The sequence below is a fragment of the Salminus brasiliensis genome, chromosome 25, assembly GCF_030463535.1.
Source record: "Salminus brasiliensis chromosome 25, fSalBra1.hap2, whole genome shotgun sequence".
Taxonomy (NCBI): domain Eukaryota; kingdom Metazoa; phylum Chordata; class Actinopteri; order Characiformes; family Bryconidae; genus Salminus; species Salminus brasiliensis.
This window is the reverse complement of record NC_132902.1, coordinates 14,877,136-14,903,114: the sequence shown is the minus strand read 5'-3', so window position 1 is coordinate 14,903,114 and position 25,979 is coordinate 14,877,136. Positions and strand designations below refer to the sequence as shown.

The 25,979-nt window shown below is 41.2% G+C and overlaps 1 protein-coding gene across 10 annotated transcripts in view; it reads left to right on the top strand.

The window, feature by feature from the left end:
- Window positions 1-22,098, top strand: part of chd9 (chromodomain helicase DNA binding protein 9) — a 92,239-nt gene extending 70,141 nt beyond the window's left edge. For 4 of the 10 annotated variants that reach the window (XM_072671628.1, XM_072671622.1, XM_072671632.1 and 1 more), the window contains 27 exons: window positions 424-600; window positions 719-862; window positions 1,009-1,264; window positions 2,082-2,292; window positions 2,969-3,164; window positions 3,946-4,119; window positions 5,040-5,225; window positions 6,206-6,316; window positions 6,485-6,681; window positions 6,984-7,183; window positions 8,079-8,238; window positions 9,956-10,045; window positions 10,655-10,758; window positions 10,922-11,039; window positions 11,196-11,253; window positions 11,351-11,399; window positions 11,498-11,750; window positions 12,024-12,229; window positions 12,635-13,549; window positions 14,527-14,687; window positions 14,801-15,031; window positions 15,323-15,500; window positions 15,709-15,866; window positions 16,252-16,470; window positions 16,561-16,701; window positions 16,824-16,928; window positions 17,298-22,098. In XM_072671628.1, the coding sequence (XP_072527729.1) occupies window positions 424-600; window positions 719-862; window positions 1,009-1,264; window positions 2,082-2,292; window positions 2,969-3,164; window positions 3,946-4,119; window positions 5,040-5,225; window positions 6,206-6,316; window positions 6,485-6,681; window positions 6,984-7,183; window positions 8,079-8,238; window positions 9,956-10,045; window positions 10,655-10,758; window positions 10,922-11,039; window positions 11,196-11,253; window positions 11,351-11,399; window positions 11,498-11,750; window positions 12,024-12,229; window positions 12,635-13,549; window positions 14,527-14,687; window positions 14,801-15,031; window positions 15,323-15,500; window positions 15,709-15,866; window positions 16,252-16,470; window positions 16,561-16,701; window positions 16,824-16,928; window positions 17,298-18,152 (5,853 nt within the window). In that variant the 3' untranslated portion in view covers window positions 18,153-22,098. The remainder of the gene's footprint in view (window positions 1-423; window positions 601-718; window positions 863-1,008; window positions 1,265-2,081; window positions 2,293-2,968; window positions 3,165-3,945; window positions 4,120-5,039; window positions 5,226-6,205; window positions 6,317-6,484; window positions 6,682-6,983; window positions 7,184-8,078; window positions 8,239-9,955; window positions 10,046-10,654; window positions 10,759-10,921; window positions 11,040-11,195; window positions 11,254-11,350; window positions 11,400-11,497; window positions 11,751-12,023; window positions 12,230-12,634; window positions 13,550-14,526; window positions 14,688-14,800; window positions 15,032-15,322; window positions 15,501-15,708; window positions 15,867-16,251; window positions 16,471-16,560; window positions 16,702-16,823; window positions 16,929-17,297) is intronic. The other 6 variants (XM_072671624.1, XM_072671630.1, XM_072671629.1 and 3 more) reach the window with 6 other exon arrangements.
- The last annotated feature ends 3,881 nt before the right edge of the window (window positions 22,099-25,979 follow it).

Genomic DNA, 25,979 nt, shown 5'->3' with positions numbered 1-25,979 from the left:
CCTTTGGACTGAAGTGCATACACAGGGATTTTCTGAGCGGTGTTGTCAGCTTGTTGCCTGAGGCTTTGCCTTGATGGCGATAAATTGCTTATGCGCACACACACAGGAAATAACCCCAAAAAACACACATTTTACATGGTTAAAGGAGACATAATTATTAAAATAAATAATAAAATTAGGATTTCAATGTCTTTATGCATTCTATCATAGGAAATATGCAAGTGATCATGCTGTCAGGTTGCAGTGCTACTACTGTGCTACAGGAAGCTTTGGAACAGCATGGCTTCTTTTGTCAATTAAAGTCAATTTAGTTTAGTTGATTCATCAGTTATTAGCCAATAGCCTTATCAATAATAGAAGTGATTGTTAGTTGCAGCTCTAATGCTGACATCTTGCTCTCTTTCTCTCTTTCTTTTCATTAAGGGTCGCGTGGTGAGAGGGGCCTACCGCTTTCAGGCAGTCATCACCACGTTTGAGATGATTTTAGGAGGCTGTCCAGAACTCAATGCTATTGACTGGCGCTGTGTGATCATTGATGAAGCTCATCGTCTGAAAAACAAAAACTGCAAGCTGCTGGAAGGCTTCAAACTGATGAACCTGGTACAGAAATGACCACACACAAAAACACCCATGATTCTAATCAATCTTTTGAGTTACTGTGACATTTTGAAGCTTTTCATATTTGTCTAATTATGATGTATGTATTTGTGGCCTTTAGGAGCATAAGGTGTTGTTGACTGGCACGCCGCTGCAGAACACCGTGGAAGAGTTGTTCAGCCTGCTGCATTTCCTTGAGCCGTCACGCTTCCCCTCTGAAAACACCTTTATGCAAGAGTTTGGAGACTTAAAGACTGAAGAGCAGGTGGGTGTTTTGTGGGGGTATTTTGCTTGTTTTTTTGCAGGTAAATATAATTTTGTGGATGCTGACAGCTAATACTACATGAAGCTCTTTTACACTTTGCATTAACACCACAACATTTAATAGTGAATGAATGTGTATGTGTGTAGGTCCAAAAGCTGCAGGCCATTCTTAAACCAATGATGCTCCGTCGGCTGAAGGAGGATGTTGAGAAGAAACTGGCTCCTAAAGAAGAGACCATCATCGAGGTGGAGCTCACTAACATCCAGAAGAAATACTACCGTGCTATTTTGGAGAAGAACTTTTCCTTCCTCGCCAAAGGAGCTGGCCAAGCCAACGTCCCCAACCTAGTCAACACCATGATGGAGTTGAGGAAATGTTGCAATCACCCCTACCTCATCAAAGGTAACACCCACAAAATGTAAACATGCTTAAAGTGCTCCAATGGACACATTTAAAAACCGCTTTATATATTTTTATTATTATAATTAAATCGTATCAGAATATTATGACCACCTAATCAATAGTAGGAGTAACCAACCATGGACCCATACATGGATGATACTATCATGACGTTGTGGCATGGTCTGTAGTAAATGACTGAAGGTGTTCAATAAAGAGGTTAACTGGTGCACGGATTGCTCTGTACCATTCGTTCCCCTCTGGCGTTAATGGCCCTCAGGGCACCACTGTTGTGCCGTAGGGAGGCACTCAATGTGCGAGAAGTCCGTTCTCGGTACATTTTCACTACAGTGGCTCTGGAACATCCCACACAGCTAGAAGTTTCCAGGATGCTACCTTTCTTCACTCAGTACCCTGTTATCATACACATTGTAAAACATGACTGTAAAACATGAATTTTTATTTACAGAGGTTGCATTAATATAGCAGATAAACCAAGACATGTTAAATTTTTTAGTTTGCTTTGGACATTGTGTTGCTGACAACTATTTTGAATCTTGAAATTTTATTCTCTTTGTTCACCTTCTCTTTTTTTATATATTATTTTTTAAATATTATTAGTAATGGTATGTGATATTGTTAGAAACCACTTTAAAAGCAAAATTAGAAACAAGTCTAAATAAATTGTAAATTGTGTGCACTTATCCTTTATATTCGGATGTATGGAATAATTTGTAAACCATCACGTTAAGACCTTGCCCGCACACAACAGAAGAAAACAACCCCACACCAATCAAGCTTCTCTCTGTCCGTCTTCCAGGGGCAGAAGAGAAAATCCTGGAGGACTTCCGGGAAGTGTGCAGCCCCTCAGCCCCAGACTTCCACCTGCAGGCCATGGTGCAGTCTGCCGGCAAACTCGTCCTCATTGACAAGCTGCTGCCCAAAATGAAGGCCGGTGGACACAAAGTCCTCATTTTTTCCCAGATGGTGCGCTGCCTCGACATCCTGGAAGACTACCTCATCCAGAGACGGTGAGTGGCTGTTTGGTGCTGCTTTAGCAGCTTTAATTTAATGATGACCTCAATATTACAGACTGTGAAGTGCCTCCTGGTGGATTTGTTCAGAAGTGCAGTCACAGAAGCATCCACTCATTCTGAAAAATGCTCCATCTTGAAATCAAACAAGAATGAGTAAAGCATGATTTAAAAGGCAGCGTTGAGTATTTGTATTGGATTGTATGTGTGATGGTGTGTATACTAGCTGTAGTACTAGTAATATGTATGTGTAGGGGATGTGATCTTGTGTCCCAACACTGTATAAAAACCGTGCATGTGTGTGAGGGCTGTTGGCAGGTCTAGCCATGGTTCAGTAGAAGGGCACAGACCCCCTGGAGAGCTCACATCAGACACTGAAAGAGCCTAGAGCACCAAACAGCCTGAAGTAGGTCAGAGCGGTAGAGAGATATGGGGGGGGAAAGGAAAATGACAGGGCAACAAGGTATGATGTCTGGAGTGACGGAAAGGGAAAGGAGGTAGAGCGTCTCTACTTTTTACACAAGGATTTGCTGCACCTGAGCTGTTTACAGCAATATAGTAAAGACCCTCTGAGGGTAATCGATCTAATGCAGATGAAGCACTCTTTCGAAAATCCCTTTTAGTCTTAAACTGCACTACAGTAATATGTGTGTTTTTGTGTGTGTGGCTTCAGATACCTCTATGAGCGGATAGACGGGAGAGTGCGTGGGAACCTTCGGCAAGCAGCCATAGATCGCTTCAGTAAGCCGGACTCTGACCGATTTGTCTTCCTGCTGTGTACGAGAGCTGGCGGACTGGGCATCAACCTGACTGCTGCAGATACCTGCATCATCTTTGACTCAGACTGGAACCCTCAGAATGACCTGCAGGTAAGCACGCACACTTATAGAGATAAATTTGAGAATTTTTATTTCAGTTAAATATTTTCCCTTTTTTGAAGCACTTTGTGTACTTGTGTTGAAAGATACTGAATTAATAAAACTTGAACAGCATTAGTGTGAATATCACCGATTATGGATATTGTGACTAAAATTCAGAATTGATATTGGAAGTCACAGACACCATGATTATTACTGTGTTACTGACACGAGTAGGGCCAGCATGTTGATGCGAGAAGGGTCTATTTGGGTGGAACAGTACATGTATGTAGGGCATGTATGTAGATGTTAAATTGCACTGATTTCCTGGTTTCCTGGTGAAAGCTATTCTTTCAATGTATTAAATTTTATTAGTGACACAGAACATTGCCTTTACCAAAAATAAAGTATGTAAAAGGTTTAAATGTATAAATATCAAGATTTTTAGGGCCCTGTTGACAGCTGATATCAACAGATATTTGACAATCTAGTACTGGATTTAGAAGGTAAAAAGTGGCATGGGCGCATCCCCTAAATGTTATTTAAAAAAAAAAAAAAAACACCCAAGTGCAAGAAAAGACAAATGCACTTTATACCAAACTGCCCAGGTTTTCCAGTGACCAGGAATGGGAAACAGTACTTGCTCAATTTGTGCTCTGATCATTGAAATTGTTTTTCCCAATTTGAGCAGCTTTGTCAGTCTAATTGCTTCTGTTCTACCTTGATTGCTTGTGTCTATATTTAATCCAATCACACTTTCTTTTGTTCTACTTTGTCTCTTTCTTCTTTCTAGGCCCAGGCTCGCTGCCACAGGATTGGTCAGAATAAGGCCGTGAAGGTGTATCGGCTGATCACGCGTAACTCCTATGAACGAGAGATGTTTGACAGGGCCAGTCTCAAACTAGGATTAGACAAGGCTGTTCTACAGAGCATGAGTGGACGAGACAACAGCCTGGGAGGAGGAGGCGTAAGTTGTCAAACCATGATTATAGGGACGTTCTGGGATCACAAGGGTGTATGTAACCTGAAAAAAGCCCCCTTAGTTAAAGTGTGTATGCTTTATATGTTTTTAGCTGGTCATTTACAAAACTAAGCACAAAGTAGTCCTGTAATTCGATTCATAGGTAGTATTTATTTTCTGTATTTACATTTAAAGTGGTAAACACTTGTATTTGACATGTACATCTAGTTCCTGTACAAGATCTAAGGTTTTTCTGTGAAGTTTAAAAGATCATGAACAACTGTACTCTACTTCCAGTTAGCAGATGTCAGAGATTCTGACAAGAAATGAGAGTTAAATCAAACATCGAAAGGCTAGATCAAGAAGACCAACTTGCCAGATCTACCCAAGAATTTGCAAAAGAGTTTGTCTACAGTAGTTAACCTTCCTTCTAAATATTAAAACATGCACACTTTTTTTTTACGTGGAGATATTTGCATACAACTGTATAAATATATATGTACATGTGCATGTGTAGTATGTTTGAATATAAATGTGTATGTAGTTTAAATAAAGGCAAACATTTACATATACAGTTTATTTCAATGAACGAGGATACCTGCTCTAAGTGTCTTACCACTGGGCTTTACCAGTTTTTTCTTTTTTTTATAAGCAGTACTTACTTTTCTGTCTCTAGCATTTGAGCTTGAAAACACACATACACACCGGTTATGCATAAAAGAAAGTATACAAAATCGAAAAAAACTCCAAGTGTAAGAAAGACAAAATACTCATCTGCATCTAATAAAATCATTGACTATTTGAGTATTTGGGTTATTAAACATGAAAAATATTTTTGGTTCATATAACTGGTGGACAGTAGATAACACTTTATAGATAGCTTTTAAAACCTGCCTGGCCTCTCTCACACTCTCTTTTTTGTATAGCAGATCCAGCAGCAGCTCTCTAAGAAAGAGATTGAAGACCTGTTAAGGCGTGGAGCATATGGCGCTATCATGGATGAGGAGGACGAAGGGGCAAAATTCTGTGAGGAAGATATCGACCAGATCCTCCAACGCAGAACCAAAACCATCACTATTGAGTCAGAGGGACGGGGGTCCACCTTTGCCAAGGTTGGCTTACTGATTTAATGTGTATGAGCTAGTCTGATAAATCCACAACACATTGCATATATAATCTAAATGTGTAGTCTGTAAGGAATAGAAATATATATTTTAGACGTTTTGTAAATCTACCAGTAAGACAATTTTGACAGAGGATGTCACGATTCAGCCAAACCACAATATTTTTTAATGTTCATGGGTCAAAGTAAGATGCTAAAAAAAAAAAGTATTGAAGTTAATTTAATTTTCTCTTTCTTGCTTCAGTGGCTGGGAGGGAACAAAGCGGTTAATTTGTGTAAATTCTCAATGTTCGCATAAAGCTACTGTTTAGTTTTTGTCTGTAATTGATGATCGCTCAGGTAGTGGTAGCAACAGACCATAGCAAAGTGTCCATCTTTAGTTTACATTGCTATTAGCAGTCATTGGGGTCCAAGCACCAAGTGCTAGTGTGGAAAAAGTAAAGTACAAATGATGGGTAATGGTTTTAGATTGTATTTAAAATAAATGTGGCATAGTTGTTGAACTAAACAATTCCACATTTACCCTTTTTACTGTGCATCAGGATTCATAGGTTTTCGCTTAGGAATGGCCTGCTACAGGGTTTTGGTTTTTGACCTTTAACCCTTTTTACTACTCATGATTTTTCTTGCCTGATATATAAGAACATATGATGAAAGTACAGTACCTCATAAAGAGAGAGACCAAAACACTGAAAAAGGGGGAAAAAAGTTTAATCCCAAATTATACACTTCCTACATAGTGTACTGTGCAAGTCACAGAAGGCCAAATCGAAATGGAGCATTGTAGATTTATGAACAGTATTTACATTGAGTCATATGTCAAATCTGAAATCTGGGGCTAAATGTGTGTAGACGTTTTGGTTTTATTTGGTTTTACTACATAGAAATTCAGGAGGTATTTAAGATTAAAAATTGTGACCAAAAAAATGTGTCCTCATCAGTATACAATGTTGTACTCTTGACCCACAGGCCAGTTTTGTAGCTTCAGGAAATCGCACAGACATCTCTCTGGATGACCCCAACTTCTGGGACAAATGGGCCAAGAAGGCTGAAATCGACCTGGACTCGGTCAACGGCAGAGTGAGTTGAATGTGGAGGGAAATGGGGAAGGTTGTAAAGTTGATCCTTTAAGAGCAGAACAGTTTAGTAGAGCAGAGCTGTTTAGTGGCATGTGATGACGATGAAGCAGTCTTGGCTCTTTATTTTATCTTAATTTTGTTATCTATTTTTAACATTTGTGAACAATAGAACAGCCTGGTGATTGACACGCCAAGGGTGCGGAAGCAGACACGCCCATTCAGCGCCACTAAAGATGAGCTGGCTGAGCTGTCGGAGGGTGAAAGCAGCGGTGACGACAAACCAAAACTGCGGCGGCCATACGATCGCCTCAACAGCTATGGACGCACGGAGTGCTTCCGTGTAGAGAAGAACCTCTTGGTCTATGGGTAAGTGTTAGCAAAAGGTTAACTCCTTCATCTGTAAGACACCTTGTGGTCCTTAAATCAGGGCAAAAATACATACAAATAGTAATAGTCATCTTGAAGTCTGAATTTACATACCTGTGCAGTGGGAAGTTGTGTACATTTTCCAAGCACGTAGTACATTGTACTAAAAAGGTAATGAATTCAGTTTTACTACTGATGCAACTATATAGATGCAGTCTTTGCCCTACTTACCATTGGAAAAGTAGAGGTCTTATTTTGGACTGCTTTCTATAATTGGTAACAGTTGTGATGCGTGTTTTCAGATGGGGCCGCTGGAGGGACATTCTGCAGCATGGTCGTTTTAAGAGACAGCTGACTGAGAGGGATGTAGAATGGATTTGCAGAGCACTGCTTGCATACTGCCTCGTGCATTACAGAGGAGATGACAAGATCAAAAGCTTCATGTGGGATCTGATTGCTCCAACAGAGGATGGTAGGACCAAGGAGCTCCAGAACCATCTAGGTAGGATCACAGAAGCATGACCACTCAATAGACATGAATATCCGTATCAGTACTCAGGCTCCAATTAACAAATATTCTTAGAATCAATTATCCTATTAATTATTATTAGATATGCACTGAAACATTTCATATTCCAAACATCTTTGGTCTTGGTATCCAGGATTTCTGCTATCATACGAGCCACCAGTGCTGGAAGGGTGTTGGCTCATGAGTCACATGAAGCCAACCGCTTTTTTTTCTTTCTTTTTTTTTTTCTCCTAACTGCTTTCAGTGAAACATCATAGGTACAGCTGAACATGCTTGCAGGAGGACACTAACTGCCAGTCCTGTTACACCAGCTAACCGACTCCTGAACTAGCTAGCATTGTGCTGAGAGATAAGGGGAGAGAAGAGGCGAGGCCAATTGTGCTTACTAGGCCCCCCAGCCACGAATGACTGTGGCATCACAGAAGAATCAAACCACAGATCTCCCAAACATAGCGCCAATTCTTATGGCTGCCTCATTTTTGTCCACCTGAAGCCACTTTTAAGTGAAATAAATTTCTATTTCCAATAAGCAACAAGGGTTATTTGAATGGGCAGGTTTATTGGTTAATTTGAGGAATGTTTTTTAATAGAAATAAGGGCACATAAATAAGCTGCTGTTTCCGTTTGATAGGTGTGCTTATTTGTGGGACCACTTTGACATGACATGATTTAATATGAATGTTTTTAAAAAAGTTTAGCAGTAGCAGAGCTGCAGTGATTTCCTACCAGTGGTGAAAGGTCAATATTCTGTGATTCACCATTAAACAACATCAAACTAAAGTTTCTAAAGCCTTAGGAATGTGATAATTGGCTATTAGTCAAAAGCATTTGATCGGGTGGTATAGTAGAGACTGTGTTTGTCTTCCAGGGCTGTCCACACCAGTTCCTCGAGGGAGAAAGGGGAAGAAGATGAAGACTCAGTCCAGCACATTTGACATCCAGAAGGCAGAGTGGATCAGAAAACACAACCCAGAACACATGCTGTCTGATGACGGATACAAGAAACACCTCAAGCACCACTGCAACAAGTATGTGTAGTGATGGTGTGCTGTACTATTGAACGGTCTAGCTGTGGTAGTCATTTAGCAAATTACCTCTACTTAAAACAATCAAGTATGTGGTCATTAATCAAGCTGTTTAATTGCAATTACCTTCAATAATAGATGAAGGCTGATGTGAATGCAGTCAGCCAGTTGGTATTGTGTCTGGGAAGCTGAGCTTTAATAGCTCCATTTAGTGCAAGTATTAAGTGCGAAGCAGTTGAAATGCGTAATGGACACCTGTGCGCCTAATCAGCCAATTGTTTGTCGGCACTGTGGTGCACAAGATCATGCAGATACAGGCCAGCAGCTTGTTCACAGCAATTATCAGAAAACATCCTGTGAGCGATAGTTCTGCCAACGGAAACACCTTGTTGAAGAGAGAGGTCAACAAAGAATGGCTAGACTGATTCAAGCTGACAGGAAGGCTACAGTAACTTGGATAACCACTCAGAGCAGAAAAGCTTCTCAAATTGCACAAAACATTCAGCCTTTAAGCAGATGGACTACAACAGCTGAAAACTCAACTGTCAAGGTTTACTATTGTTAGCTAAGATCGGAAAGCTTAGGCTGCAGTGGACACGGGCTCAAAAACTAGGCACAGTTAAAGGCTCTCTGGTCTGATGAATCAGATGGTAGGGTCAGAATTTGGATTAAACAGCATGAATCCGTGGACCCAACCTGCCGTCTGTCAGCAGTCCGGGCTGATGGAGTTGTTGTAGTGGTGTTTGGGCCTAGTAATACCCATCAAACGTTACTCAGATGCCACAGCCTATTTGAGTATTGTTGGTGACCATGTGAATCCTTTTATGGCCACTATTTGCACGTCTTCTGACGGCTACTTCAAGCATGATGATGCACCATGTTACAAAGCAAAAGTGGTCTCAAACTGGTTTCATGAACATGAGAATGAGTTCAGCATTATTCATTTACTTTCCAAGTCACCAGATCTGAATTCAGTAGAAGACTTTTGGTAAATGTGGAAGGAGAGATTTGCAGCATGGAAATGCTCCACTCCGTATTACTAGAGGTTTTAATAAGGTTTTACGATAAAAGTAAATATAATTTTGATTAGTTTCATTATTGGGAATTTATTTTTGCTGATGTTTTTTTTTTAATATGTGGCTGGTAAAGAGCTTTCTGTTGTATCTCAAGTTTGCGAATGAAGTGGTGCATGTTTTTATTAGTCTCCTGAAGCGGTGTGGGTGTGTGTGTGTGTATGCGCGCGTGCTAGAGTCAAAGAGAGGACACAGGGCACATCGCCACCACAGAAAGTTCCCTATTGTTCAGTGAGAGCTCTACTACCACACACACAAGCTCATCCCAACACACACACACATTAGATGTGCAGGGACACATTCGCCAGCTTTGCCTACGTATGCGCTTTTCCGTCTGGGCTGGAATGCCACCATGGCAGGCAACCAGTTTGTGTGTGTGTATGCAAGCACACATCCGTTTGTGCTTGTCTGTGCCTGTGTGTTTGTATATGTGTGCTGGTGGTCTATGTAGCGGCATTTCAAGCGTCCATATTCAGTATATGGCACATTATGTATGTGTGCGTGTCATATTTTGTAATTCTGCATGTTGTTCTTTGAGCATTTGTAATAAATAAATATCCATGTATGTTTTAGGTGAGCATGTGCTGTTCTGACCCCCCCCCTTTCTCCCCCCCCCTTGCCCCCCTTTCTTTCTCTTCTCTATGTAGGGTGTTGTTGAGAGTGAGAATGCTGTACTATCTGAAACAGGAGGTCATTGGTGCACAGAATCAGAGAGTGCTGGACGGAGCCGAAGCTGGGTGAGCCTAACCTTGACCTTTCACCTCTTCTGTGTGCCATCATAAAGCATCTGGAGCTTTTTGTTGCTGTTTATGTTAATAATTGTGTGTCATAGTTTAGTATTACATTGTATATGAGGTTTTGGCCAATTCAGCCAAAAGTTTTTATTTTATTTTATTTATTTTTTTAAATGTATTTATAATACATAGTAACTCACTTTGAATGCTAATACATATACAATAATTCATGTTAATATGATGTTTATTCAGTATTTTCATTTTTTCAATATTTTGATTATTTTTCTTTTAATGTAAATGATAAACAAATACTTCCACTCTTGTATAGGGGGGAACCATAAGAAATAGTTAACTTAGTCATGTGATATAATATTAATGTATATAGAGAAACAGTCCTTGTCAGTTACAGCATCAAAGTGTGGGGCTACATAACAGTGCCACCTACTGTTTAAATGCAAAATTGCAATTCAGACTAATTTGACACACTAAGCATCATGAAGGACTGACTTTTAAATCAAAATGGCAACATTTTTTATTAGATCTGCTTACATCTGTTTTTTGTTTTTGTTTTTTTTATCCACTTCTGACTGTTCTGTGTGTTGTCTTTTTCAGTGAGCTAGAGATTTGTATTCCTGAGCCAGATCATTCTGAGCTGCCTGCTTTATGGTGGGACTCTGTTGCCGACAAATGTCTGCTGATCGGAGTCTTCAAGCACGGTGAGAAGAACACAAACACCCATTTCCACAGTCTTACCTAATTAGCTCATCTGTAGTGTATGTGTGTTGCTGTGTGAATCAAAGGAATGTTTAACTGTTGTAATAAAATGTCCCTATTTTATTTCAATCACAGTGTGTTTCTGTGTCTTTTTGTAATATGCAGGTTATGAAAAGTACAACACTATTCGCGCAGATCCTGCTCTGTGTTTCCTTGACCGGGTCGGCCGGCCAGACGAAAAGGCCATCGCTGCGGAACAGAGAGGCAACGATTTTATAGATGGGTAAGAGAAGATAATGTATATGCAGACGTATTTTATGGGTTTATTTGTTTGTTTTAGAAATGCACATGAGGACACCATTCAGGAGAAATAAAAGGCAGTGTAAATGTTTTCATTATTCCCATGACTGACGTTGGCTGTTCATGTCTGTGTGTCCAGGGATGTTGATGACCCTGAATACAAGCCTGCTCCAGCTTTGATAAAAGACGAAATGGAGGTAAAACAGCTGCCTAATGTTCAGAAGCCAGTTTGAATATGCTTATTAATATCCTTCATTTTATAATAACGTAATTATATAATGTACTTTTTTGTAGGATGATGCTTCCTCTCCAGGTGATTTGGTCATAACAGATACAGGAGGAGGTACAACACATTCATTTCTGCAAAACAGCTCTATGTATATATGTTGCCTACAGAGCTTGTCTTTTTAGTAATTGTATATTTTTTGGCTGTGCAAGTAGAAGGTGGTTCTGTGTTGGATGGCGGGGGTGGTTCTCTCGGAGCCGGGGCAGGAGCATACTGGCCCTCTCCGTCTGCATTAACAGCTCGACTGCGACGCCTGATCACAGCATCACAGCGCTTCACCAAGAGCAGACAGATCTTGCAGATCCACAAAACCCAGCAGACCATGGGTCCTTCCCTCTGCCCTCTGCCTCCCACTCTCACTGAAACACTTAACCCCAAAATGGTTGCCAAGATTGAGAGACAACAAAGGTTAGGGATGACTGATGCTTCTAAATGAGCTTTTTCACACTGTTATTATCACGAATTTGATATGAGAACAATACTGGTAATACTACACTATATATCCAAATGTTTTGTTCCAGGCAGGTATACTTTTGTCCATATAGTGTATGGGCAGTGAAGCATGCCATCATTCAGCTGTCAGAAGAACATATAGCATTCTGGCTAGTTGAACAGATAGTCTATCCTTCTTAATGTTCAACATTTTTGTATTTTTCCTTTTTCTTTTCATTCTTTGTGTAGGTGGACCAGGAGAGAGGAGGCAGACTTCTACCGCGTGGTCTCTACATTTGGAGTGGTGTTTGACCCAGACCTGGGCCGCTTTGATTGGACCAAATTCAGAGCCATGGCACGTCTGCACAAGAAAACAGATGAGAGTCTCCAGAAATACCTTTGTTCTTTCACTACCATGTGCAGGAGAGTCTGTCGCCTGCCAGCGAGGGAGGGTGGTGAGTTTTTCCACTCTAAGACACATGCGCTCGCACACACGTTCATCTGTGGTGTGGCATTTCAGTTGTTTTTAAATCAACATCACATTATTTATTGCTAATAATTCCTTACATTACTTAAAAGTGTTAAATAATTATTCACAAGCTTCTGCTACTGTTCATCAAGCCTTCAGGAGCATCTTTTTTCACTGATTGTGAGAATCAGTTGGATGTGATTAGAGCTGTAATAAAACTCTGCAGGAGACTCACTAGGAGCAAAACCAATTAACCGTCAATTAGTTGTACGCTGTTGCTGCAGAGATTTAGTCAAATCCCTTTGTTTTAATCTATTTGTTTATTTGGTTATTTTCAGACTTGTATAGGAAAAGACCAGTCCTTTATTTGTCCCTCTCGTTTTCTCTTCAGATATAGTGGATCCCTCTCTCCCCATCCAGCCAATCACAGAAGAGCGCGCATCCCGCACGTTGTACCGCATAGAATTGCTTCGACAGGTGCGGGAGCAGGTGCTGCGGCACCCCCAGCTTTTCGAGCGTCTTTCGCTATGCCAGACAGGACCAGATCTGCCCGTGTGGTGGGAGCCGGGACCCCACGACCGAGACCTGTTGATTGGGGCGGCCAAGCATGGAGTGAGTCGGACAGACTACCACATACTGCGTGACCCAGAACTAAGCTTCATGACAGCTCAGAGGAACTACAGCCAAAACAAGGGGATTCCAGCACAAACCCAAGCCCAAAACCAGGCACTGTTGCTGGGGCAGTCTCGCACTCCTACGCCCCTACTGCAGAACCAGCAGAATCAGGCTCCTGGAGCTCCAGCATCACCGCTAGTGGCTAACTCTGCCCTCAAAGAAGAGGAAGTCCTGCCCAAGGAGGAGCCACTTTCTGAGGCAGACGAGGCAAGCAGGCTGAAGGAGGCCGGGACAGAGAGATGGAGTCCTTCCGTTAGGCCTCCTACGCCCACTGGGGAGGCGTTGGGGAAAGAAGAGGTTGAGGGGAAAGGAGGGGAAAATGAGAGACGGATGGTGGCTGCCCGAACAAAACCACTCACACCTAACTCCGCAGCTCGGAAACAGAAGAAGTTGAGCAAGAGGAGCCGCAGGGAGGCCAGAAGGAGGTCCGGTTCAGAGTCTGACTCTGATGGATCCTCATCAAGCTCCTCGTCAAGTTCTTCATCAAGATCCTCGTCTTCATCATCTTCCTCATCACGCTCAGGATCCAGTTCCTCATCCTCATCATCTTCTTGCTCTTCTGGCTCGTCCTCTTCATCGTCATCGTCGTCATCTTCTGGTGAGAGCGACAGTGAAGAAGCTCCGAAAAACAGTGAGTGAGACTGTAGTCCACAATTCCCCTACATTATATTCTATGATTACAAACAATTGATCCAGTAATTGCATTGCATGGAGATGCATTGTGTCACTAGAGTGGTCTAAATCATTATATTATATGAATTATACAGTGGGTGCATATCTAAAATATTGTGTATTCAAGATATAGCAGTAGGCTGATGTCCTCAGGGCTAAATTTAGCACCAAGCCATGTTTGACCGGGAGCTCAAGGTCACGAAGCCATTGATGGTTTAGCATCAGTAGGGTCAGCACATTTATGAGTGATTTTGCACTATGCTCAGCCCAGTATACACACTACTAAGTCGAAATGTTTGTGGACCCTTCTAATGAACGCCATCCGCTACTCTAAGTTGCACCCGTTGCTGACACAGATGTGCAAATGCGCACACACACAGCTTGTCTAGTCCCTGTATAGAAGTATTATTGACGAAGAATAGCACTCTCTGGAGCAGTTCAACCAGGAACCAGTTGGCACCATGTCTAATGCCAGTAATGGGCTAGAGGGGTATAAAGCCCCTCAGCATAGAGCTATGTAGCAGTGGGACTGTTTTCTCTGGAATGGACATGCTTCATCCAATACTTTTGGGATGAGGTAGGGTGGTGGTCATCCAGCTTCCTGACCTCCATAATGTTTTTTAATGCTGAGTGCTACACCGCTATGTCCTCACAGCAGTGCTCTAAAATCTAGTAGAAAGCTTTTCCTGGACTGGAGAGATGATTACTCCAACAAAAGCAGGATAGTATTTCTGTTTTGTTCGTTTGTGTTTTGTTTTTGTTTTTTTGTTAAAGACCCCTGATTTTGGACAAAACAATGAATGAGGAGGTGTCCCAATACTTTTGTCCATATAGTGTAGCATGGCTGTTTGACTACGTGCTTTCATAGAATGTGTGAAATAATAATGTTTGTGTGTGTGTGTGTGTGTGTGTGTGTGTGTGTGTGTGTGTGTGTAGCCTCAGCTGTTCCTGGTGTAAAAGGCTTTGACGAGGACAGCATAGCATCTCATAGCACTACTCACGACGACATGCAGGACAGTCACGTGACCAACGGCATCACTAACCCCTCCCACCCCTTCCAGGGAGGTTACATGCTCGCTGCTTCTTATTGGCCGAAGGTAAACCATTATTTTCCACATGCACATCGTTGTTCAGGTCCTAATTGCATTGGCTTACATGATCAGTGGTGTTCACTGAAGTCACCATACTGCTGCTGTCCTAACTTCTGCAGGACCGTGTCATGATCAATCGATTGGACAGTATTTGTCAGGCTGTGCTGAAGGGCAAGTGGCCCGGGTCTCGGCGCACGTATGATGGAAACGCTGTGGCCTCTTTTTACACCACTAAACTCTTGGACAATGCAGCCAACCTCACAGACGACCCTGCGGCCTCCCCTCAGGGGTCAAAGGTGAAGAAGCATGATGCAGACAGAGAAAAGGAGTTCTCAGTCAAAATCAATGACGTATGTTATTTTAAGTTCTCCCCCACAAATGCCGACCTGCAATGGTTATTGCGGTGTTAGGCATGTTTTATTTTGTTCTGTTGGCTTTTATTTATTTCTGCTTTTGTAACCTACCCCTTTTGGTTATGTTTAATTACTAATTAAGTCATTGTTTTTATTTCTTTTTTTTTATTTTTTTTTATTTCTTTTTTTTATTATTCTTTCAGCACTGTAAAATCCATTAACATGAACAGAACTAAAACATGTTGTTTGTCTCTTTGTGTGTGTTCTTTTTGCTTTTGACCCCTTTAGCAGGAGGGCAGTCTGAAACTGACCTTCCAGAAGCAGGGAATGTCATTAAAGCGTCCTCTGGATGGGGAGGATGGACCTCTTGCCCAGCAGCAGTATCTGGCCAGGCTACAGGAGCTGCAGAGCGCCTCTGATAGCGGCTTGACTGACTACACCAAATCACTTAACAGCTATCCGCAGGGTAATGCAACACTGCAGTCAGCATTCACACATTACACTGCACAATATGTAGGTACACAGAAGGCCTGCACATAATGGAGTCCTAGTGGTACCTACATACTGTGATCAATATCTAATCAATATTGATGTACAGTTGACTAATGAGAATTATATTTGATAAATTGCCAAACTTTTTCTTTCTCTCTCTTTCTCCATTCCTCCATCCCTAGGCATGGCTGGCATGGCTAGCATGGCTGGTCAGATGCGTCTGAACGGAGCGGTTGACGGTCAGCCAGTAGTGAAGAGGAGAAGGGGAAGAAGGAAGAACGTGGAAGGGATGGATCTTCTCTTCATGAACAAGAACAGACCTCCAGTTAAGCCTGACCAGGTATGGCGGTTTGTAATAAAGAGTTTGTGGATCTGCATCTACTCTGTTTAGTACCACTTTATTGTTGGCTACTATCCATAAGGCTAAATGACACCTACATAAATGTTAAGTTTATATTAGTTGTCATAAAACTTATAAGGGCTTATTCCAACAAGCATCAATTTAATTTTATAACATTTAATGGGGTGAAATGACCTTAAATGTAACAAAAGCAGCCATTATGCCTTTTGTTGAAACAGGTCTTTTAAAAATGCTGTAGGTTTATACAGTTTTTTTCTGATAGGAAAATAATGTTACCCAGTATAAAATTCCCAGTGTATACTAGTATTTAATAACATATTGCAGTACAGAACTTTATGCTCATATGTTTGCCCTCTTTCTGCAGGTTCCCCCAGGTTGGAGCGGAAATGCCCCACCAAGTGTGGCTCCTGGGCAGAGTGTCCCTCAGGGTGTTGGGCCTGTAGACACTGAGAGCAGAGTCCCTGTGATCAACCTCAAAGATGGGACTCGGCTTGCTGGAGATGATGCTCCAAAACGGAAGGATCTAGATCAGTGGCTGAAGGAGCACCCAGGCTTTGTGGCAGACGTTGGAGCCTTCATACCTGTAAGATCACGTAACAAACATATTGGTTGTAGTTATCGTTTATTCAGGTACATTTATCACCACCAAATTGTGTGTGTGTCTGTGTGTCAGCAGGGCGTGAATAAGATGCAGTTTCAAGACGGACGGCCAAAGCAGAAAAGGCATCGCTGCAGAAATCCCAACAAGATTGATGTAAACAGCCTCACAGGAGAGGAAAGAGTCCAAATCATCAACAGGAGAAATGCTCGCAAGGTTCGCTAGTTGTTTTCTCAGCCTAATGACTGTGTGGTTTCTATACTTTGGAAATGTGGACTTTTATTTTTGTATTATGTTTCCCCATTACCCTATTTGACATTGCTGTTTCTTACCCTCAGATTGGTGGTGCGTTTGCCCCACCCCTGAAGGACCTGTGCCGGTTTCTTCAGGAGAACCCAGAGTATGGTGTTCCACCGGAGTGGGCTGATGTTGTCAAACAGTCGGTGAGAATATTATGACTCTTTAATAGTGTGGTCTGAACTTTATAAAACTGTGTCAAAAACTATACAAGATAATACATCACTACAAATACATCACTACATCCAATTCATCAGGGTCATTTATGCAATCTTTTTGACTATAATATTGTCAAGATTTAGTCTTTCTTACTCACAGAATAATAACGCTTAGGCTTTAGCAAGCCTGTATTCTTAATTAAATATTATTTTTAACATGATCACCTCTACTCACGCATCACGGTTCTCCATCTCAAGAAGTCTGCAACACTACAATGTAGAGTTTAGCAACATGCAGTTCTATATTGTAGAATTTCTTTTTCTGCATCTAATCTGCATCACCATTGGTTTTTGCAGGGCTACCTCCCAGAGAGCATGTTTGACCGCATCCTCACTGGCCCAATCGTCCCAGAGGAGGTAAGCAGACGAGGGCGCCGGCCCAAGAATGCTCTGACCAAAGCGGCAGCCACGGCCAGCGCTGGGGCCAACGCTGCGGCTCTGGGACTCAACCCTCTCCTGGCCAACGGCCTCCTCGGCAGCCTGGACCTGACCAGTCTGCAGGCCCTCCAGAGCATCCAGTCCCTCCAGCTCACGGCTGGACTCATTGGCCTACAACCTGACGCTGCCAACATGGCCGCCATGTTACCCATGATGCTCTCTGGCATGGCTGGACTGCCCAACCTGCTTGGGATGAGCAGTATTCTGGGAAAACAGGATGCGGGCGCTGTGGCGACAGGCAGCGAGGACACAGGGAAGAAGAGTAGCGTAGAATCAACTGCTCAGACCTCAAGCGCAGAGAGCAAAGTGGAGAGGACAGAGAGCCAGAGCTCCACACCTAGCAGCTCTGCAGCCACCAACTCTACACAGCTAAGTGCTTCTGCCTCAGGCCACCCGCTGGCCCTCAACCCCCTACTGCTCTCCAGCATGCTTTACCCAGGGATGCTTCTCAACCCAGGCCTTAATTTGCCTGTGGCCAATCAGCCGCAAGCTACTAACACTCAGCCCACCTCTCCGGAACAGCCTGCCCCCTCTGAGGCCACGCAGCAACATCCTAGCCAATCGGAGGAGAAGGGTGGGGACGAAGGGGAGGAGCCTGAGGAACAGAAGGACAACAGTGGTCCAGAGGGCTCCGGAAAGGCAGAGTCCTCTTCCTCGGAGTCTGAAAGCTCCTCATCATCATCAGAGGATTCCGATTCCAGTGATGAAGACTGAGCCTTTATACATATATAAATACATATTATATATTTATATACATCTCTTAGAAATGTATACATACAAACACATATAAGAGCACTTACTTACATCATGATTTTGATTTTGTTTTTGTTTGTTTTTCATGTAAATATAAGAACTAAAGTGTTGTGTAACAAAGATTTAAAAAAATGGAAAAAGAGACAAGATTCTACAGATACTGAAATGAGATTTCAGTGTTTGTTTGGGTACGACGCTGTTTTGAAAAGACATTTTGCATGTCCAAAAAAAAAAGAAAGAGAAAAAAAAACTTTAGTAGGTTTATGGACTTTGTGAACTTGTATTGCACAATGATGTACAATTGCAACAAAGGAAAAATCAAAAATTGGCATTACTGTATTAATTATGTTGGGATTTAATTTTATTAAAAATGAGGACATACATTATTGCTCATGCAGAGCTGTATAATTAATATATTTTGCGTGGGAGAAACAGAACTCGACTATTTTGGTTTCTTTTGTAAATAATTTTGCAGGATCATAGACACCTGGGTTTCACAGACAATACAGTAACTTAGATACTTCAGCAATAACACAGGCAGCTAACGAATGTCACTGAAGCTGTAGATACCGCTGTCACCACCCTTCACTCTACACTCTTCCTCGCCTTCATTGTCGTGTTTTCTGTTCACAGCTGGTCACTTTCTCCACCTGAAACTTTCTCCGTTTTACTACTTTTACTTTCTATTTCTCTCTTTCTCCTTCTTACCTCCTTTCTCATTTTTCTGCACATTACAGTTCATCCGTATCAGTTCATCACTCAACTAGAAACGCCTTCTGATAACTCTTCCAGCGTAGAGAAACACGACTATAAGTAACGATCCCAGATACGAAAGGATCACAGCAATTGTATACTATAATAATATTTAATATGTAACAGATGTAGACATGTGTAATGGTGGTATGAATGGACTGTGTTGGGTAGCATGCCAAATGCTGAATTCTGGACAAACATGGAGAAGTCCTAGAGATGTGCTAAATGCTATTCCCCGGTAAACTGAAATACAAGCAGTTAAGAAGTGCAGTGTTTCTAAAGAGGCACTACGTAAAAACTAACTACGTATAAGCATGTGCTGCCTCATGTCTTACCTGTGCTTTCAGGGCTGGAGCTTTAGGGCCTGCAGTTTGTCTGTTTTAGCGCAACCAATAGATCTCACCTCCTGTTTGGAATCAGACAGCTTCCTCTAGCGTGTGCATCCACGTGTGTGCATGAGCATGTTTGTATGAGGCATCCATTGATCCTAAAAGTCTTCTTCAGTGTGGTCTGTCTTGCCTATTTCAGTTGTTGGGGATGGTAATGCTAAGTACAAATGCCTTTGTTCAACATCCTAATAGAGTATTGGAAAACTGCTTTCTAGCAAAAAGAAAAGTATTAGAATGCAGTTTTGAAGAGAATCATAGACCGCTCTGCTTTAGGATTCTACATCACCACATTGCTGGGTCAGGTCAGGTTCCTAGACAGTGATAATGCAAAGTCCTAAAGTACACTGAATGGTCTCTGCTTAGGATTAATCACTGTCTAGGAAAGCAGCCTTCAGTGTTTAAAAGGCATTTTCAAGTACAGTTGAATCAGGTGGGTTATTGCAGGGAAAACACTGAACGACGCAATGCTACAGACCCGCCAGGGTTTGGGAATTCTGCCCTACAAGGTGGTAATAGAAATGTGACATTTTGGGGGCGAGTGTTCCTTCCGTTTAGCGAATCGAAAACGCTAGCTCGGCCGTTTTTTAGGTCCTTGAAGTGTTTTCAACAAAACAGGATTTCTGAAGCCGGATAACTAGGCCAAAGTAAAGACTTTCCATTAGATGGGATTGTCCTTTACAGGTTTGACTTTAGGCTGGGGTTATCTGGTGAACTGGGAAAACCTCCTGTAAGCTGCACTGTTTATTTTCCATATGCTAAAATGCCAGAATCGCGTGTAAGAAGGGGGGGAGGGGGCTACTGCCACACTTGTGCAGTGCAGATTTACGGAACCCTTTGGGTCAAGGTAGTGCTGGGCGATATGACCTCAAATCAAGATCACAATTATTTTACCTCAAATGCGATGAATGAACTCTGCTCAGTTGGCTCAGTGTTTGAGTTCTCCTCAGTGTTTCTTTCAGGTTGCAGACTGGATGGGGCGCAGTCACATAACTACACACGCAGTAGTCTGTTTTTAAGGGGACAGTATATGAACTCCCACAGAATTAAAAAGATTCAAATATAAGATTGTGTTAATTGGAGGTTCTGAACAAAGGTTTTGAATCATTTTTGATTAGTTGTCCAGCCCTAGGTCAAAGCATTTGAGAGGTGGCGTAACCCTCATTGGCATAAAGATCCTCTTTGGAAATTTAATCTACAGTGCCAACAATGTCAGGTGTGCAGTATTATTCTAATGAAGTGTATTGTAAGTGTTTTCCTACTGGTCTTTAAATCCCAAGAGTTCTAAAGCATCCTTTTAATTTATTCCTGAAGCTCTGTTATAGCTCTCCTAGAACAGGTATCAGAAAATACAGTGAGCCCAGGCATGGCTATAACACATTACCATAATTTGAGTCTCACCAGTGTCTCCACAAGTGCTGATAGTTTTTAAAAATGCTGTTTTAGAAGTGCTCTTATGCCGTACCTCTGGATCTGCTCTTCATAGAAGTGAAGAGAAAACAAAAACCACACATTTCCATGAATGACTTACGTTTGCTTTAGTTTGACCTAAATGATGCAGGTTTTTTGAATTGCATGCATTCATTCATCCATTCTTTCTTACCTAGAAGTGATGAGGGCACTCATTCTGTACAGCGTATTTGATATGTGTTCCTTATAAAGCAAGAGAACGTTCTTTTCTTTGGTGTATCTGGCATATCTTGGACTGTTGGGCACCCATTGACACAAACACACTTTAAACATTTGAGGTCTTTTTTCATGGCTTGACATCTTTTACTTGGTGTTTAGTTTAATGATTGAATACAGGCTTTTTGCGCACCACCTTCTACAGCTTTTATTTATTCTCATCACTAATAGTCATTACAAAGTCAACCCACAGCACATCATACAGCCATTTCAGCTTTATTTTTGCTGCATGTCATGATATGGCCTCATAATATTTCCAATGCCTTCCTCTCTTTGACTAAAGCCGCGAACTGGTCCTGCTGGAAGACCGCTATCCAATTATGGCTAGCACTGAGCTATAGCTACATCACATCTGTTTAATAAAACCTAGAAGACCCCACTCTAGACAGGAAAGGTTGATGTGCTATGATGCATCCTGCTTATTATTATTATTATTATTATTATTATTTGTGTTTGTTTTAATTATTCTAACTAAGGCAGGAGTGTTTTTTATGTTTGTGACTAAAGGTTTGATGTTTTTTTCTTTTTTTTATATATTTTTCTTTTTAAGTCATGTTTCTTCATTCAATAGTTCAGGTAGTATTTCATGTGTATTTGATTGATTTTTACATTGCAACCGCTGGACTACTGACCATAACCACATCATCTTTCCGACTGTGGCACAGGGACGACATCCAACATGCAAACCGAAAAAAACGTATACACTACTGTAAAAAACATCAAAAAACAAACAAAAAAAATGAATTTTTTTTTCTTCAACTATGTGAAGTAGACATTGAAATGACAGGAGTAGACAGAAATGGCCTTGTGTTTTGGTTTGTTTTTGTTTTTTTGTTTTTTATGATTTAATATATGCTCGATAGGCGATACCACAAATCATTCTTGGGGTCCTCGTTTTGCTGAATTTTGTTTCTGGACAGTTGCAATATTTGCAAGTTGTGGTCTGTGTAGTCAAACAATACTTCATGTAGTGGAGAAAACCTGTCTTAAGAAGTCATTTCTAATTTATTGAATTACTTTCTATGAAGTTCTATAGAGGAAATTGAGGTTTAATTATTTTTATTAAACGTATTCTGACTATCCATGACGTGTATTACATTGATTTTACATCGCATTGATTCCTGCCTGTGGCACAGGGACATGACCTCCAACACGACCTACTTTGTCGAATTTCTGATATTTAAATATTTGACCCAGAACCAGAGCAGGATATGTTGGTACTGTTCGAAATTGTAATAGGATTGAAATTGTTGAAATGGGATGGGTTTGGTTTTCCTCAAGTTGGTGTTCAGAAGTACAAATGCTGTACAGTAACGCAGTTGCAGTTTGAGCGCATGGGGCAGTATGTCCTGGACAGATTCTACAGCTATGGTTTTTGGCACCCCTGGTCAAATTGTGGTGAATTTTGTAAGTGAAAATAAATACACCTTCTCTGCAGAGAGGAAACACCTTGCTTTAATGCACAGTTACTGTTTATATACTGATCTGATCATATTGGACGGAACAGTAAAACAAATTGTGACGTATAAACATGATGGTACATTTACTGTACTCTACTTATAAATGTGGTATTTTACAAATATTCACTATGCCTCAAAATCTGGAGAAAGTGACATATTTGCATTTGTCCCCTGTAGAGGAAGTGTACTTACTATCACTTAGAAAATCAACAAAAAACGTCTTTTGAACAGGTGTCAACCATCGCAAAGTGCATAACGTTAAACCCGAAGCCATAAACACTGGCTGCATGTGATCCATGGAGGCACCACCTCACAACCTACAGGACTTGTTGCCAGATACCATCGGACACCTTCAGAGGTCTTATATTGAGGTCTCAATTGGTTAGATCTGTTGTGGAGGTACAAGGGGGACCTACTCAGTAGTTGGCAGGTGATACTAATGTTATGGCTGATTGGTGTAATTACATGCTGATAAAGGCTGATTTTGAACATGCTTTTTTAATTAAACAGGCTTTTTTGTCATATATATATACACACACATTATCATAGGCACATTAATAAGGGGGAATAGGTGAAAAAATCCTCTATAGGAGGAAAAAAACTTTCCTGTGCCAATTCCTATTTATTTTCTGAAATCATAATATTCAGAAAAAACAATGTATTTAATGTGCCTTTACTTTAGCATAGGTCATTACACACACACACACAAATACACACACTTTTTCAGTTGCTGTCACATCTCCAAAATGACAATTTTCACAAGGGGAGGGGAAAACTGTTATAACTTTCAATGGAAGTCAATGTAAAACATTGTCAATGTCATTTTGAGCATTTCTATTGTTCCATTGGTCCATTCATTATGCTGTTTTGGCACAATGTTAAAAAAAAAAATTCAGATTCACATTGTCAAAAATGAAAATCAGCAAAAAATGTAGTTAAAGGGGTTCTTTGTGGTGTGGGATGTGTGATAGATGTGGTATGATCTGACCTGATTGGTTTTCCAGGTTTGTGCTTGTAGTATCTGTGATTTAGCTCCATTCTGTAAGTGTGTGTGTGTGAGAGAGAGAGAGTCTTGCATTAGGCCACTGTATACAATGTCTTTAGAAGAGACACCATCCTTGTTTATCAGAACACTGAGTGCAGCAAACACGCTACACACACTCCGAACTTCACAAACCGCTTTTTTGCAAAAACCAAATTATGCAGTGAAGCAAAAATGTTAAGTCATCAAAAATCATCATGTATTTTATATTCTTTATAGTCCACCCCCCCCCCCCCATCCCTCTCTCCCTTTGATGCAGCTTTACACACACTCAGCATTCTCTCAAGCAGCTTCTCGAGGAGCCTTCTTGGATGCTTAATGAAGTTTAACGTATGCTGAGATCTTGTTGGCTGCTGAAAACTGCTTGTTTAAAAGTAAAAGTTCCAAAAAGCTCAGTAAGTTTGTAAGTTTAAAACTAAGTAAATATGCATATATATATTTATGGCAAATGTTTGGGCACCCCTGTTTAAAACATAAATTACTTTGAATACTTAAGCAATGACTTAATCTCCAAGACAGCACAGTGTCAGAACAACAACAACAACAACAAAAAAGGGCCTAAAGCAAAGTCTGCCCACTCCCTCCACTGTCAGTCATCTCCCTTGGCAAGTGTGGTCGCTTGTAAACACATTTTGTAGACGGCCACAGAAGTCTTTCACTTCTTGTTTGGGAGATTTTCGCTTGTCTTGCATTCACTGCTCTTGAGGTCTGTCTCCAGATTTACAGTGATCTTTAGGTCGGGGGCTCTGTTAAAGCCATAGCAAATCCTTTAGCCTGCAGCTCTTGAGGTAGTTCATTGTGGATGTTAAGGTGTGTTAAGGATTACGTTACTCTGCATCCTTTTTTCATCCTCAGCTTTTTTTACAGTGTGCTGTTTACATTTGGAATGGAATGAATTTACTTCTGGTATTTCATTGAATCCATCCTTCCTTCTAACAGTGAAACGTTACTTGTGCCTCTGGCTACAACACAAGCCACCTTCATACGGAACATTTAGAGAGTATTTATAGCTTCGCTCAGTGCGGCCTACAACGTTCTATTTTAACTGCATCAGTCCACAGGACCTGCTTCCTAAATGCCTTGGTCATATTAAAAACTTCAGATGCTGCATTTTCTGATGAGGTTTTCTTCTGATGACTGTCAAAATTATTTGCACAGGTGTTGCTGCACAGTAGAACAGTGCACCACTACTCCAGAGTCTGCTAAACCATCCCAAAGGCCTTCGTTTTACCTGCAGTGAAATGGAGATTTTCACTAGCCTTTCTAGTCGTCCTACAAGCTGTTCTCCCAGAAGGTTTTCTTAGTCTTCCAGACCTCAACTTGCCTTCCACTGTACCTGTTAACTGACCATTCTGTTTCTTGGGAATTGGGTGTACAGAACAGAAACCGGGTATATGCTTAGATAGATTTTTAGTTATCCATCAATTACCTCAATTAACCAGCCCGATCCATCCCATCCGCCCTCCCTCTCCCCGCCACCTGCCATTGCCACGCCAGACAAGATTTGCAGAGTCCAAACAATAAATAAATAAATAATTCTACACAACACAGGACAAATAATAACCAATAATCACCAAATAGACTTATCAAATTTGATTCCAGATAGAGAAATAAGGCAGCGTCCTTAACTGCCATTTCTTAATTATATTACAAACTGCCCGGCTGAAATGCTTTGCTGTCTTCTTATTGCCTTCTCCAGTGAGCATCACCTGGGGTCATTTTTCAGCAGTGTTCAGCATCTGTTTAGAGAAGTCCATGGTTGATGATTGTTGGGACAATCTGAGAAGCCAGAGCATTTATAAACCTTTGAAATTTTCCTCATTTAGCCTTATCTAATGCTGAGCATGAACAAGCCACATCCCTAACACACTAATTAAGGTCTGAGACCTTGATAAATCTCAGAGCTCAGATCTCTTGGGGTGCCCAAATGCCCTGCTTGACACCATCACACCTCTTGGAGATAAGGTCATCTCCTGCTCACTTCAGTGTTTACACTAACAGAGATTTGGCCTGTTTTGCATACCACTGTATGTGTGATTCAAAATTTGCCATTATTTTAAGTGCGTTGTTACTGCAGTTCAAAATATAGCCAGGAGATGGCGACAACGTACTGATCATTAACTCCAGTCCAAGCACAAATGAACTGAAATCAGTCTTGAATAAGAATAGACTATTACACATATTAAACATTTCCGGTCTGATGCTAATAGCTCTAGGATACTGTGTAAGATAAGTACCCTACTAAGTGATACTCGGATAAGGATCATTAAATTTACATATATGAGATAATGCATCTCATGCTTCTATGGTAATTTCAACATCTGTCCCTTGGACTGTGCATTTTCCATATCATCTGATAACTTACAGTGCTCCCTCACCTCCAAAAAAAGACAAAGCCTCTGATTATTAAATACAGACACTAATACCAATGTTCAATATAAGGACAAAAGTATTGAGACAC